The sequence below is a fragment of the Anabrus simplex genome, chromosome 8, assembly GCF_040414725.1.
Source record: "Anabrus simplex isolate iqAnaSimp1 chromosome 8, ASM4041472v1, whole genome shotgun sequence".
In the NCBI taxonomy this organism is placed as follows: Eukaryota; Metazoa; Arthropoda; class Insecta; order Orthoptera; family Tettigoniidae; genus Anabrus; species Anabrus simplex.
The window spans coordinates 38,195,393-38,209,055 of record NC_090272.1 but is presented as its reverse complement, the minus strand read 5'-3'; the positions used below and the strand labels follow the sequence as shown (position 1 = coordinate 38,209,055).

The window sequence follows — 13,663 nt, the reverse complement described above, 5'->3', positions numbered from 1 at the left end:
ATGGATGAGTGTTGGTGTGTAACAGAAATTGAAATACTGCATGTACATTTGGACTTATTCAGATTCCAAACCTTATCCCATCTGATCTCTTACTATGCCCACTGAGCCAGTGATGGCTGATGAAAGCTACTCAAACAGATTTTCTTTTTCTTCTTCTACTGGTTTTAAAGAGAACCGACTCAGTTCTTACGGTGATGAGGGGAAAGGGATTTTCTTTCTCTTCTTCTACTGGTTTTAAAGAGAACCGACTCAGTTCTTACGCTGATGAGGGGAAAGGAAAGGAAGTTAAGGTACAGCTCCAGGTACACTTGCCTGGTGAGAAAATGGGAAACCATTGAAAACCATCTTCAGGGCAGCCGACAGTGAGGTTCTCAAATGAAAACTCACAATTATATAACCTGAACTGTGCAGCCAACTCGCTGTCTCATGGGTTCTAAACACTTGTTTTTGTTGCCATAATGTGGGTCATAAAGAAGCCAGATTTAAATATGGTAAAAGAGCACTGAGCTTGTTTCCATAACATAGAAACAGAACAGCTCTGTCCCTGGTCTTGGCCAACACAACCTTTGAGAGGAAGGAAAATACATCGTTACATCTTGATTGTATACAAATGATGAGACAAAACTATCTATTTATAATAAATTACTTAATATTTGCTTAGCAGACCGGTCAAAAAAAGAAATAACAGCAGAAGTAGAACTGTGTAACACCCCTAGGTTTGCGAGGCCTAGCAAGACTTTCATTTGCCAAGCCCACCGAGATAATTTTCTATTTCATTTAAATTCATACTCACTCAGATAAGAAAGCTAACAGGAGGAATACGTATAGGCAACAAATGGAGAGTATGATTTACTATATAAGCACATGTGCACATGAACGAGAGACATGGGTCCATGGTAAGTCGCTACTCTCTATATGTTTCCTTTACATTCCTGTTCGAGTATTTAGAACAATTACGACTCATTTTCTTCTTAATCAATAGATGCCATAATACTTTCCAAAGGCCTGTTTTTAAAAAACATGTCTTGATAAGTAATTCTCATTGCTGCAAAGTTTATGTGGTGGTAGAGAAGAACAAGTATGCAACCATCCTCTCCTATGGCTGTCATGACAGTGTATCCATAGACTTCCTCGAAACAAACACTGCTGCCAAATATCTTCATTACTCCACAATGACTTCAGTGTTTCCTTGTATCTAAAACAGTGCACGTGTGTACGTTTTCTTTAGTGACTTGAGAAATTTGCATAACTCAATTCCTGTGAAAGCCCGATTTTAAAAAATTTATCTATAAACTGATATCTTTCTATGGAAGTAAACAGTCAACAAGCTGGTACTAGAGGTCCAGGCAAGTGTTGCTGTAGTTTTTTTAAGGGACAAAGATAAGTGTTCCGTTACTACTCAAGGCTGCCGGCTGGGGATTGAATGAATGCAGCTTTAACTCTAATCAAAAGATGAATTTAGATGGAGGTATGGCCACAAAGGGCATGAAATTGAAAGACTCCTTAGGGCTCAGAAATATAGTCCAAGAGGTGACCAACAAAATGAAAGTGAGAAGCAAGGCACCACTTCATACGAACACTGCAAAGTTGTGCTAAGTCCTAAACCCTTTACAGTTACATAGTGCAGTGTGTTTGGTTTATCTTCCCTATAGCAAGAACTGAGGTGCAGTAGCGTAGCTTCACATCTCTAATTCTTTGTAACTAACAAGAGCTATACCTGTTTGATTGAAATGCATTGCTAACTACCAAGGAATCAATTAGAATGACCAAAGTACCAAGAAAAAAAAGGCACAAGTACAACAAAAGTTCACTTGGCAAGAAAATGGCTGTGTTTTAAGTAAAGAAAGCTTCAAGGCTTTGGCTTATATTTATGAGCCTTCCCACCCCATCTAGCAATAAAGGCAGAAATATTGAACTTGCGCTTGCATCCTTCATAGTTCATGTAGCGTATCTTTCCAAAGACAGCCCGTTCGGCCCAGCCTTGATCGTGTATGCCACAGATCGACCACATGCAGCCTGTCAACAAAGGAGAGAAAAGAAAGAAGTAATATTGCTTGATAGTCTCTGTTTCCTTCTACAAGACACAACAACTTGTACCTTAAACTCAATAACTTGTTAAACACAAGTGCAGTGATCCTTATTGCATACACATGGCAGCAGTAACAAGTGATTAATGTAATTATTATTATTATTTATTTAGCGTATGGCATTATATGTTGTTGAAAATACAGGGTAATAAAAACAAACCATTATAATTTAAATGTGGATCGCTCAATCTACTGAAGTGGGAATGGAGCAGCCAACAAAAAGTCATTCATATCTCCATGGTACAAATGTTGAGGACATTCAGCCACTATGTGTCGAGCTTCACCACAATCGCATGCCGGTAATTGCACTTTGCCCCACATGTGTACGAGGTAGCCACGGTGTTAGAACCAAACAACACAAACAAGAACAAGTCTCAAGCTTTAAATGACCAATCATCATACTTCAAATACAAAGATTTAATATCAGGGAATGAGCAACATGACCAAAACAGCCCAAATCCAAATAAATGAAAACCAAGATTATTTACAATCATTTACATCATATCGAACAAGTATTTATGTTACAGTTACCAACAGACCCATAGAAGCGCAACTGCAATAATATTTCTCTTTCCTTCACTTACAAAATAATATCTCCTATGGCCAGACTTTCCTTCGCTCATTTGCATTTTTTCCTCGCTGTGGGTAAGTGTGTTAGAACACAACCATGGTATTCCCTGCCTGTTGTAAGATGCAACTACACTGACTGACAGAGCAAATGCAACACCAAGAAGGAGTGGTTCGAAAGGGATGAAAGTTGGGGAAAAAACAGAGACGGCACGGACGAATAATTGATGTTTATTTCAAACCGATATGCAGGTTACACAATGCGCACGGCATTGACTCAGTAGGGTGTAGGACCACCGCGAGCGGCGATGCACGCAGAAACACGTCGAGGTACAGAGTCAATAAGAGTGCGGATGGTGTCCTGAGGGATGGTTCTCCATTCTCTGTCAACCATTTGCCACAGTTGGTCGTCCGTACGAGGCTGGGGCAGAGTTTGCAAACGGCATCCAATGAGATCCCACACGTGTTCGATTGGTGAGAGATCCGGAGAGTACGCTGGCCACGGAAGCATCTGTACACCTCATAGAGCCTGTTGGGAGATGCGAGCAGTGTGTGGGCGGGCATTATCCTGCTGAAACAGAGCATTGGGCAGCCCTTGAAGGTACGGGAGTGCCACCGGCCGCAGCACATGCTACACGTAGCGGTGGGCATTTAACGTGCCTTGAATACGCACTAGAGGTGACGTGGAATCATACGCAATAGCGCCCCAAACCATGATGCCGCGTTGTCTAGCGGTAGGGCGCTCCACAGTTACTGCTGGATTTGACCTTTCTCCACGCCGACGCCACACTTGTCTGCGGTGACTATCACTGACAGAACCGAAGCGTGACTCATCGGAGAACACGACGTTCCGCCATTCCCTCATCCAAGTCGCTCTAGCCCGGCACCATGCCAGGCGTGCACGTCTATGCTGTGGAGTCAATGGTAGTCTTCTGAGCGGACGCCGGGAGTGCAGGCCTCCTTCAACCAATCGACGGGAAATTGTTCTGGTCGATATTGGAACAGCCAGGGTGTCTTGCACATGCTGAAGAATGGCGGTTGATGTGGCGTGCGGGGCTGCCACCGCTTGGCGGCGGATGCGCCGATCCTCGCGTGCTGACGTCACTCGGGCTGCGCCTGGACCCCTCGCACGTGCCACATGTCCCTGCGCCAACCATCTTCGCCACAGGCGCTGCACCGTGGACACATCCCTATGGGTATCGGCTGCGATTTGACGAAGCGACCAACCTGCCCTTCTCAGCCCGATCACCATACCCCTCGTAAAGTCGTCTGTCTGCTGGAAATGCCTCCGTTGACGGCGGCCTGGCATTCTTAGCTATACACGTGTCCTGTGGCACACGACAATACGTTCTACAATGACTGTCGGCTGAGAAATCACGGTACGAAGTGGGCCATTCGCCAACGCCGTGTCCCATTTATCGTTCGCTACGTGCGCAGCACAGCGGCGCATTTCACATCATGAGCATACCTCAGTGACGTCAGTCTACCCTGCAATTGGCATAAAGTTCTGACCACTCCTTCTTGGTGTTGCATTTGCTCTGTCAGTCAGTGTAAAAAGGGGAGGTGCAGGGTCTCTGAACTTCGCAGCATGGGTTGGTGACCAGGGGAACTCTAGCCGAGTCTGACATTGCTTCTACTTACTTGTGCCAGTCACCTCACTTTCGACATTCCTATCCGGTGACTGTGTTTGTGAAATCTGCGACTCACAATGTTCACTATACACTTGTTCAACTGCATACAAAGAACACTACATATTTCTCATTATGCAAAAGATGAAACCTTGTAGTGAGAGTGAATTTCTAAATCATATGTACACATTGTGTTTCACATTTTAAAAAATGAAATGGCATATGACTTTTAGTGCCGGGAGTGTCCAAGGACAAGTTTGGCTCTCCAGATGCAGGTCTTTTGATTTGACGCCCGTACGCGACCTGCGCGTCGTGTTGAGGATGAAATGATGATGAAGATGACACATACACCCAGCTTCCGTGCCAGCGAAATTAACCAATTAAGGTTAAAATTCCTGACACTGCCGAGAATCAAACTCGGGTCCCCTGTGACCAAAGGCCAGCACGCTAATCATTTAGCCAACAGTTTCTGTTCCATTCTGACCATGTTAGGTTTGCGAGGTCTAGGGAATCGCTAGTTTTCATGTCTTCTGTGGCACTTCTGTTTCTTTTGCCGAAACCCTTGTTTTTCATAGGTTTGGACCTCTTCCTCTTCCCACTTATTAGCGTTAAGAGACAACAATTGTCCAGTTGTACTTTGTCTAAAACAATAATCACCACCACCACCACCACCACCACCACCACCACCACCACCACCATTAGTATTACAGTAATAGACGATGGTTGTCCAGTTGTACTTCCTCTCAAACCAATAACCACCACCAAATCACAAGTGAGAGTCTCCTAGTGTTTCATTATCCTTAAGTGAATTTCGACCTATAATAATACGAGGGGCATACTGTATTGTTTTACACTTTTTTTTTGTACGTCCGGGTAGGTTTCACATTTCACTTTTGAAGATGGTGACGTGTAACTAGTGTCTTGTTCCACCGTTTGGTAGCAGCACACGCACAGGAGCCAACAAATGCGCTTGTCATAGCCATTTCATAACAACACTGTCAGCGAAGGAGCAGACACCATGGAAAGCAACCATCAGGGGCAGCGCTATACAACTTGGGTCCTATCGAAAGAAGGCGTGGCCACTGCAGGAATTCATCGGTGCTTGGTGGCAGTCTGTGGAGAACATGCACCGTCACGGAAAACAGTTTACAAATGGGTGGAAGGTTGGTAAACAGAGCGCACATCGGTGGACAAGGGAACCAGTTCAGGAAGGTATGTGACAGTGTCAACACCAGCCAACATTGCCCGGGTCGAACAGGCCATCCAAGGAAACAAATGCATCACATTTACGGAAATGGAGGCAGCCAGGGGAATTAGCCGAAACACCCTGCAACGGATCATGCATGGTCACTTACAGTTGGGGAAAGTGTCATCTAAGTGGGTGCCTAGACTCTTGTCCGCAGACGAAAAGCAGAGGCGTGAGGACATGTGCAGAGCACTTTTGCAATGCCATGATCAAGATCCAGCCAACTTTACGGCTAGGCTTGTGATTGGTGATGAGACATGGCCCCATTACCATGAGCCACAAACGAAACAACAATCTATGAAATGAAAGGATACAGGCAATCCACTGCCAAAGAAATGTTGAACAGTGCAATCAGTTGGCAAACGAATGACAACAGTGTTCTGGGACACAAAGGGCATCATCCTCATTGACTGGCTGGAATTTGGGGCCACGATTAACAGTGCAGCATATGTGGCAACCCTTAAGCGCTTACGTCGTGCCATTCAAACTACACAATTAGAATTACGGAAGGTTCAACCTTTTCAATACAAAACGTGTTGTATTTATTATTTATTATATTATTAGAACCGGTTTCGACGCTTATTGTGTCATAATCAGCTACAAAAATCACAAATGGGCAAAGTACATATCATAAAAATTGCATAAATGACTCTTGCATGGCTGAATACAAATGATGGACTGCTTTTCTCCTTAAAGGCTAGAAGAAAATGAGTAAAATAAGATGATGTGATGTGACACATAAAAGCATAATACAGTAGAGTCTCGATTATCTGACCTAAACGGGACCTGGACTACGTCGGATCACCAAAAATGTCGGATAATACAGAATAACTTTGAAAATGAACTGAAACAGGAAGGCTATACGCTAGTACTAAAACGGCATGTTTTACGGTACTCTATTCATTGAATTATAAATTCAATTGTACAGTACATGCAGTATTGAATGAAAAAATTCCAGATGTCTTACGAAAAGAAACTTTTCTCCACAGATATTAAGCTGCCTAATGCCGGGCCGTTTTTTTCCACCGATCAAGCCACCTATCACTGGCAGGAAAATTAGGGTCCCTTTCATTAAACTCCTTCTGGAAATACACAGCCTTTCCCTGCAGAACGGGGCCAGATATTGACAGGCCCTCTTCCCGGTGTTGAGATAACCAAAGAAATAGTGCTTCACTTACTTTTTTGTACTCACATTTTTTCATTGTTTTTCTCTGCTCTGGTAGAGCACCACTTTTCAATTTCTTCCCTCTGTTTTTTCCAGTCTCCCACTGCAACACATCCAACACCATAATCTGAAGCCACATCTTGAAGAATTTCCCCTTTGTCCAGTCTCTTTAATGCACTCAACTTGTCTTCCATAAAAACAATCACTTTGTTCCATTTACTCGCTATACTCACAGAGGATATGAAAACTATTAACATCCGCACCCAGCCAATACTACAATGATCAATGACTGAAGACTCACTGCACCTGTCCTTGGAAAAAAAAAAAAAGGTCCTACCGCCAGCGGTCAGACCAGTGTTTGTCCCACGGTCGCACCCTCCACACCGTGTGTGCCTGAATTAAGTCTACCAGTGTTGGATAACACGGAATGTCGGATAAGCGAAGGTCGGATGAGCGAGACTCTACTGTAGTTTGATGGGTGAGTATTGTGCATAAAATTGGTCTGATGCTTTGAACATAAAAGTCTGAATGTGATAATAAAACGATGTAGTAAAAACAATGTAGTAAAATTGTCCACTCTTCTGTTGTTGTTCAATTAAGACACATAAGTCCAGGTCCGATGTTATATGAGGTTGGCAAGACCAACAAAAAGATTTTGTCAAGGCCGGGACACCTGATGTTAACGATTGAATAAGGTTGATCTTCAAATTAGTCTCAGCTCAACAAGGGTGGTGAATCTTAAAAGGAAGGAAAGAAAAACTAAGTTAGTGAAATGGAAATCTAAATGGAGTCGCGGCCAAGGATGATAGGATATGAAACTCACCTTGTTCAGCGTGCTGTGTGTGTAGTGTGAGAAGAGTTGTGGACAAGTGAGATGGGTGTGACTGAGTAACGAAGGTAGAGTGAGAGGGGTGGAAAGGGGAGGGGGGAGGGGGGAGGGGGAAGGGGAGAGGTGAGGGGTAGGGAAGCGGAGTTTAAGGCGGGTCAGGAGGGCGGAGTGGTAGTGGTGTGGGATGTAAAAGAGTGCTGTGGAGAGCGTGAAAGATCGATTTTCCTCCCGTGGTTTTTATACCTCTAAAGACTTCGATTAGGAAGTTGAAAAGGATATTGGATTTTTCTGAAATTTCGTTAAGTTAGGGTTAAAAAATTGGTCTAGGTGAATGAAAAAGTTCTCCGTAACATCGAGTAAAGGGCCTTTATTTATGTTTTTGAGAATTTCTAGGTCTTGTTCTACGGTAGTAAACTTATGCTTTAAGTCATGTATGTGTTGGCCTATTGCAGAAAATCTATTATATCTGATGGCATTGACGTGTTCTAAGTATCTAACTTTGAAGCTACGCCCGGTCTGTACGATATATGAGGAAAGACAGTTATTGCATTGAAAACGGTAAACACCTGACTTTGCGTAAATGTCGGATCTGTTAATTGATTTGAAATTGTGAACTATATCTATGTTTCTATTGCTGGTTCTGTACGAAATTTTAATATTATGTTTCTTGAAAACGTTCGTTACACTGTGTATGATTTCGTTAAAGGTGAAGGTGGCGAATAGGGCAGGGTTAGGTCTTTCTTTGGTTAATGTTGTCTTTAGTCTATGTTTACATTTGTTAATGATGCGTTCTATGAATGAGGTGTTATAACCGTTGAATTTAGCAATGGCACGAATGGTGTTCAATTCCTTCTTTAGGTTTTCCTTGGATAACGGTACTTTTAGTGCAAGGTCTACCATACTATAGTAAGTGGCGCATTTATGTGCGTGTGGATGTGTTAAGTCTTTTCTGATAGTAGTCGCTGTTTGGGTTGGTTTTCTGTAGATATTGTATTCTAAAGAAGAAGGAAGTCTCTTAATTGTAAGATCTAAAAAGTTGATTGAGTTATTGGACTCGGATTCTAATGTGAATTTTATATTAGAATCTATCTTGTTTAAGTTATTAAGGATGGTAGCTGCATTAACCGTTCTGTCATCTAGAATAACCAGAGTATCATTGACATATCTAGGCCAGAAGTGTATATTTGAAAAAATGTTATTGGTATTAATTGCAGTGTCTTCTAGGAAATCTATGTAAATTTCATCCAAAATTCCTGAGGCCGGCGACCCCATAGTCAGTCCATCTTGTTGGTAAATACATTTGTCAAATGCGAAATAGTTGTTATGTATTACGAGTTTTAGGACCTGCATGAAGTCTTGGATCTCTAGTTTACTTAGTCCACTATATGTTTTTAGGTTTTTTTGTATTATGGGAAGGAGTTTTTCTGGTGTTGATACTGGGATACATGTTATTAATATCGAATGAGTGAAGGGTGTGAAATGGTTGTATTTCAAATTTATTCAGTTTTCGATTAGTTCGATGGTGTTTTTTACGGATTTTTTCGACTGAAATTTATAGTTTTTACTAAGAAATTTTTGTATGAATTGGGCCAATTTGTATAATGGGCTAGGTCTATAGTTGATGATGGGGCGTATGGGGATGCCGGTCTTATGGATTTTGGGGAGAGCTTTAGCGGTAGGCAGGCCGGGGTTCATATTAATTAATCTCGTTTTTTCTTGTTCTGTAAAAAGGAATGATGTGTTTTTTAAAGTTTGTTTTAGGAGACGTTGGATTTGCTGTGTCGGATCTTTCTTGACTATGGAGAAAGAACCATTATTGAAAAACATTTTGTTTTTTCGATATAATCGTTTTTATCCATGATGACCGTTGTATTGCCCTTATCAGCTTTTGTGATGATAAGGTTGTGAACTTTAATTTTCTTCGTGAGTTTTGTAATGTGTTCTCGTTCTGGGAAGGTTTTTTTATGTGAACTATGCGGTCAGGAAAATGGGCTAAAGGTGTGCTTCTGCAAAATGACAATGCCCGACCCCACACTAGCCGAGAGACCACCGCTGCCATTGATTGAATGGGATTCACGGTGCTGCCACACCCATCATACTCTCCCGACTTGGCACCAAGTGATTATCACCTGTTCGGGTTTTGCAGAACTAGACACAGCTGTCAAGGCATGGGTACACAGCACTTCAAAAGAATGGTTTCAGGGACGTCTGGAGAGATTGACACTTCAATGGCAAAAGTGCATACAGTTACAAGGAGATTATGTTGAGAAGGTGGACGTAACAACTGATGTGTAATATACTTCATTTGGGTAGAAAAAAATAGAGTGTAAAACAATATAGTATGCCCTTCTTACTTCTATGGCCTTAGCTGGAATGTGCAGACATTTTAATCCGAAAACATTTCTGCTGCCTGTGAACCAATTTTAAGGTTCTGTTTTACTCAACCAGATGGTAGAAACTTGAGCAAAATTATGGCCGAGTTCTAATTAATTTTGTCGGGTACCAAATGTGTTACGAAAGATCTTTTACCTGCCAACATCATGTTGACAGAGTGTTGAATGGACTTCAAAACTCCAACTACCTCTGCCCATTTAAAATGCACGATCTTGGAATATGAGGGCTGACAGTCTATCACTGATCCACACTGGGAACATGATGATGATAATAATAATGATGATGATGTGTAGGCTATCATCATCATCATCATCATCATCATCATCATCATCATCATCGGTTCCTTCTGCGCAAAGCACACACAGCAGCAAGCTTCCACCAACAAGTCTTGTTCGAAGCACCATTCTCGATAGCATTCCACCTCATGTTAGCTTTTCGCAGATCTTCTTTGAACGTTTGTGCCATGATTTTTGTGGTCTGCCTGGTTTCCACCTCCCTCCTGGTGGTTCCCATTACAAAGTATTCTTCAAGTATCATCTGTCTGGCAAACAAAGAATATGGCTGGCTAGGCGCATTCAACTTTCTACCACAATATCTTGTCATTTCCTCAAGCCACTCTGTCACAAAATGTCCTTATTGGGGACTTGGTCGTGCCAAGTGACATCCAAAATAGTTACATACAGTACACAACAGTTGGAGAAACAACTGCCTGTGCCATAATTTTCCATGTTTCACTGGCATTGTCATACACCATCCAAGAACATGTTACAGCAGCTGAGGAGACGTCTGTGTCCACTAATATCATGTCCAGGTGACTAGAAGAGCGGGATCTTGCAGCATCCCTTATGACGTCTACCATTATGACCTGAGTATCACTGAGAACATTTTAACTTCTGGGAGATGAGGGCAGCATGGCAGCTTGAGGTTTGGCAAAAACAAATCATGGTTCTCTCTGGACATAGGCAAATGCCAGATTCGAATTTGGAGACGTCGTGGCCAGCAGGGTGATCCACACTGCAACCATGTGAACTTCTCTTCCTAGTGTAGCTTGACAACCCCATTTTCCAGCAGAATAATGTCTGGTCTCACACAGCACCAGTATCTCTAACCCATCAAAAAAGTTTGGGACCAGACTGGATGGCAAGCTCGGCCAGTGGAGGAGGGTCAGCTGCGCCAACTGTGCCACGATTTTCCTTAAGAGAACATCTGATGTCTGTATGCCTCCATGTCCGACCGTATCGCCATGGGTGGTCCAGTACCGAACTAAGTGCATCCTACAAGTGTTTGCTTGATGTGGTACAATATTTTGTTGTTTTCTGTATGTCCTGTACCTATAATATGCTCCTGTAATGGCTCCTTCATGGGGCACAATTTTTCTTGCCAAAGAGAGCATTTATATTACTAAATAACCATACTTCAAACTCAAATGGTTCTGGATTAATACCAATTCAAACTTGTTTCCATAAGTGAAGAAATGTTCTTAATAATTGTGATTGGGATTGTGTTTGTGAATCAGCCTTTTCCCACATGAATGCAATGAAGTGCAACGTGTAGACCTCCCTTAGAAAAAAAACACTTGGATGACTGTCTCAGGATTGCTCTAACATCGTAAGAACCGCAGTTTTGCCAAGTTAGTAAGGAACAAAGTGTCACTTGTATTGTCATTTAGACTTTCACGGCCCGTGTAACTATTCATGAGTTCTATTTTTGGGCTTATGCCGTGTAAATAATTATAAAACACACTCAACGTTTCAAAAGGAACCTTGCCTTTCTTCATCAGGAGACAAAAGAGAAGAGAAACGACGTATTGACGGTTGCTAGGAGAAAGCAACAAGGAAGCTACAAATGGTGCCCAAGATGTAAAGGGGACGCCATTTTAGCCCCATGCTAGAGACAATGAATAGTGGCAGCAAAGCATTACTCTCTAATGGTTCTGATTATAGGTAGCCATGATTCACTGAGGTTGTAACCTGTATCGCGGTTGAAATTATCTGGATGTTTACGTATTTCAACCGCCTCCCTGATAATTCTTGGGCGATATTGCTTTATACGGGCAAGAACATCCACTTCTTGGAACAAGACATCATGACCAGGTGTTAGGGCATGGTCAGCAACAGCTGATTTATCAGGTTGGTTGAGTCTGATACATCTGGTATGTTCTTTGATGCGAGTACACACCGTTCTCGAAGTCTGCCCAATATAAACCTTGCCACAAGTACAGGGAACTCTGTAGATACCAGGTTGTTGTAATTTAGGCAAACTATCCTTAGTTGGTCGCAGGAGTTGCCTAATCTTAACTGATGTTCCAAAAACAGTTCGTACATGGTACCTACGTAAGATTTTAGCAATACGATCCGTCGTGTTATGTATGTAAGGTAGGTAAGCAGTTCCTTTTACATCTTTTTTCTTAACAGACGTCCGATTATGTGCCGATTTCAGAACCCTTGAGATCAAAGCTCTGCTGTAACCGTTGCTCTTAAAGGTGGTTCTCAAGGTGTTAATTTCCTCTTGTAGATCTGACGCTTCACAAATCCTCCTGGCCCTGGTAGTCAGAGTTGTAAGGATACCATGTTTTTGGGCAGGGTGATGGTGAGAATCTGCGTGGAGATATCTATTGGTGTGTGTGGGCTTACGATACACGCTGTGTCCTAGAGATCCATCCTCTTTCTTGGTGACGAGAACATCCAAAAAAGGTATCTTGCCGTCAGATTCCATTTCCAAGGTGAAACAAATGGAAGGGTGCTGGCGATTAAGGTGATCCAGAAAGTGACCAAGATTGTCTTCACCTTCCGTCCATACGATGAACGTATCATCCATAAATCGCCACCAGATCTTCGGTTTGCAAGGTGCCGACGACAGAGCTTTCTCTTCGAAGTAAAAGGAACTGCTTACCTACCTTACATACATAACACGACGGATCGTATTGCTAAAATCTTACGTAGGTACCATGTACGAACTGTTTTTGGAACATCAGTTAAGATTAGGCAACTCCTGCGACCAACTAAGGATAGTTTGCCTAAATTACAACAACCTGGTATCTACAGAGTTCCCTGTACTTGTGGCAAGGTTTATATTGGGCAGACTTCGAGAACGGTGTGTACTCGCATCAAAGAACATACCAGATGTATCAGACTCAACCAACCTGATAAATCAGCTGTTGCTGACCATGCCCTAACACCTGGTCATGATGTCTTGTTCCAAGAAGTGGATGTTCTTGCCCGTATAAAGCAATATCGCCCAAGAATTATCAGGGAGGCGGTTGAAATACGTAAACATCCAGATAATTTCAACCGCGATACAGGTTACAACCTCAGTGAATCATGGCTACCTATAATCAGAACCATTAGAGAGTAATGCTTTGCTGCCACTATTCATTGTCTCTAGCATGGGGCTAAAATGGCGTCCCCTTTACATCTTGGGCACCATTTGTAGCTTCCTTGTTGCTTTCTCCTAGCAACCGTCAATACGTCGTTTCTCTTCTCTTTTGTCTCCTGATGAAGAAAGGCAAGGTTCCTTTTGAAACGTTGAGTGTGTTTTATAATTATTTACACGGCATAAGCCCAAAAATAGAACTCATGAAAAGTGTCACTTATCACATTAGTTTGAAGCTCTCTTTATATGCATAATTTGCAATTATAAAATTTAAATACAGGTCATTATTTGTATATTTTTTCAGTTATTATTGCCTAAGTAAAAGCAGCTCCATAGTAAATATATAAGCAATATTTTCATAATCAATAAGTGTGG

The 13,663-nt window shown here is 42.3% G+C and overlaps 1 protein-coding gene across 1 annotated transcript in view; it reads right to left on the bottom strand.

Annotated features, from left to right (window-relative positions):
- Positions 1–1,751: 1,751 nt before the first annotated feature.
- LOC136878691 (deoxyribodipyrimidine photo-lyase) overlaps positions 1,752–13,663 on the bottom strand; it is a 127,256-nt gene continuing 115,344 nt past the window's right edge. Inside the window, exon 10 of the mRNA XM_067152113.2 lies at positions 1,752–2,016. Within this exon, the coding sequence (XP_067008214.1) occupies positions 1,850–2,016 (167 nt within the window). The 3' untranslated portion in view covers positions 1,752–1,849. The remainder of the gene's footprint in view (positions 2,017–13,663) is intronic.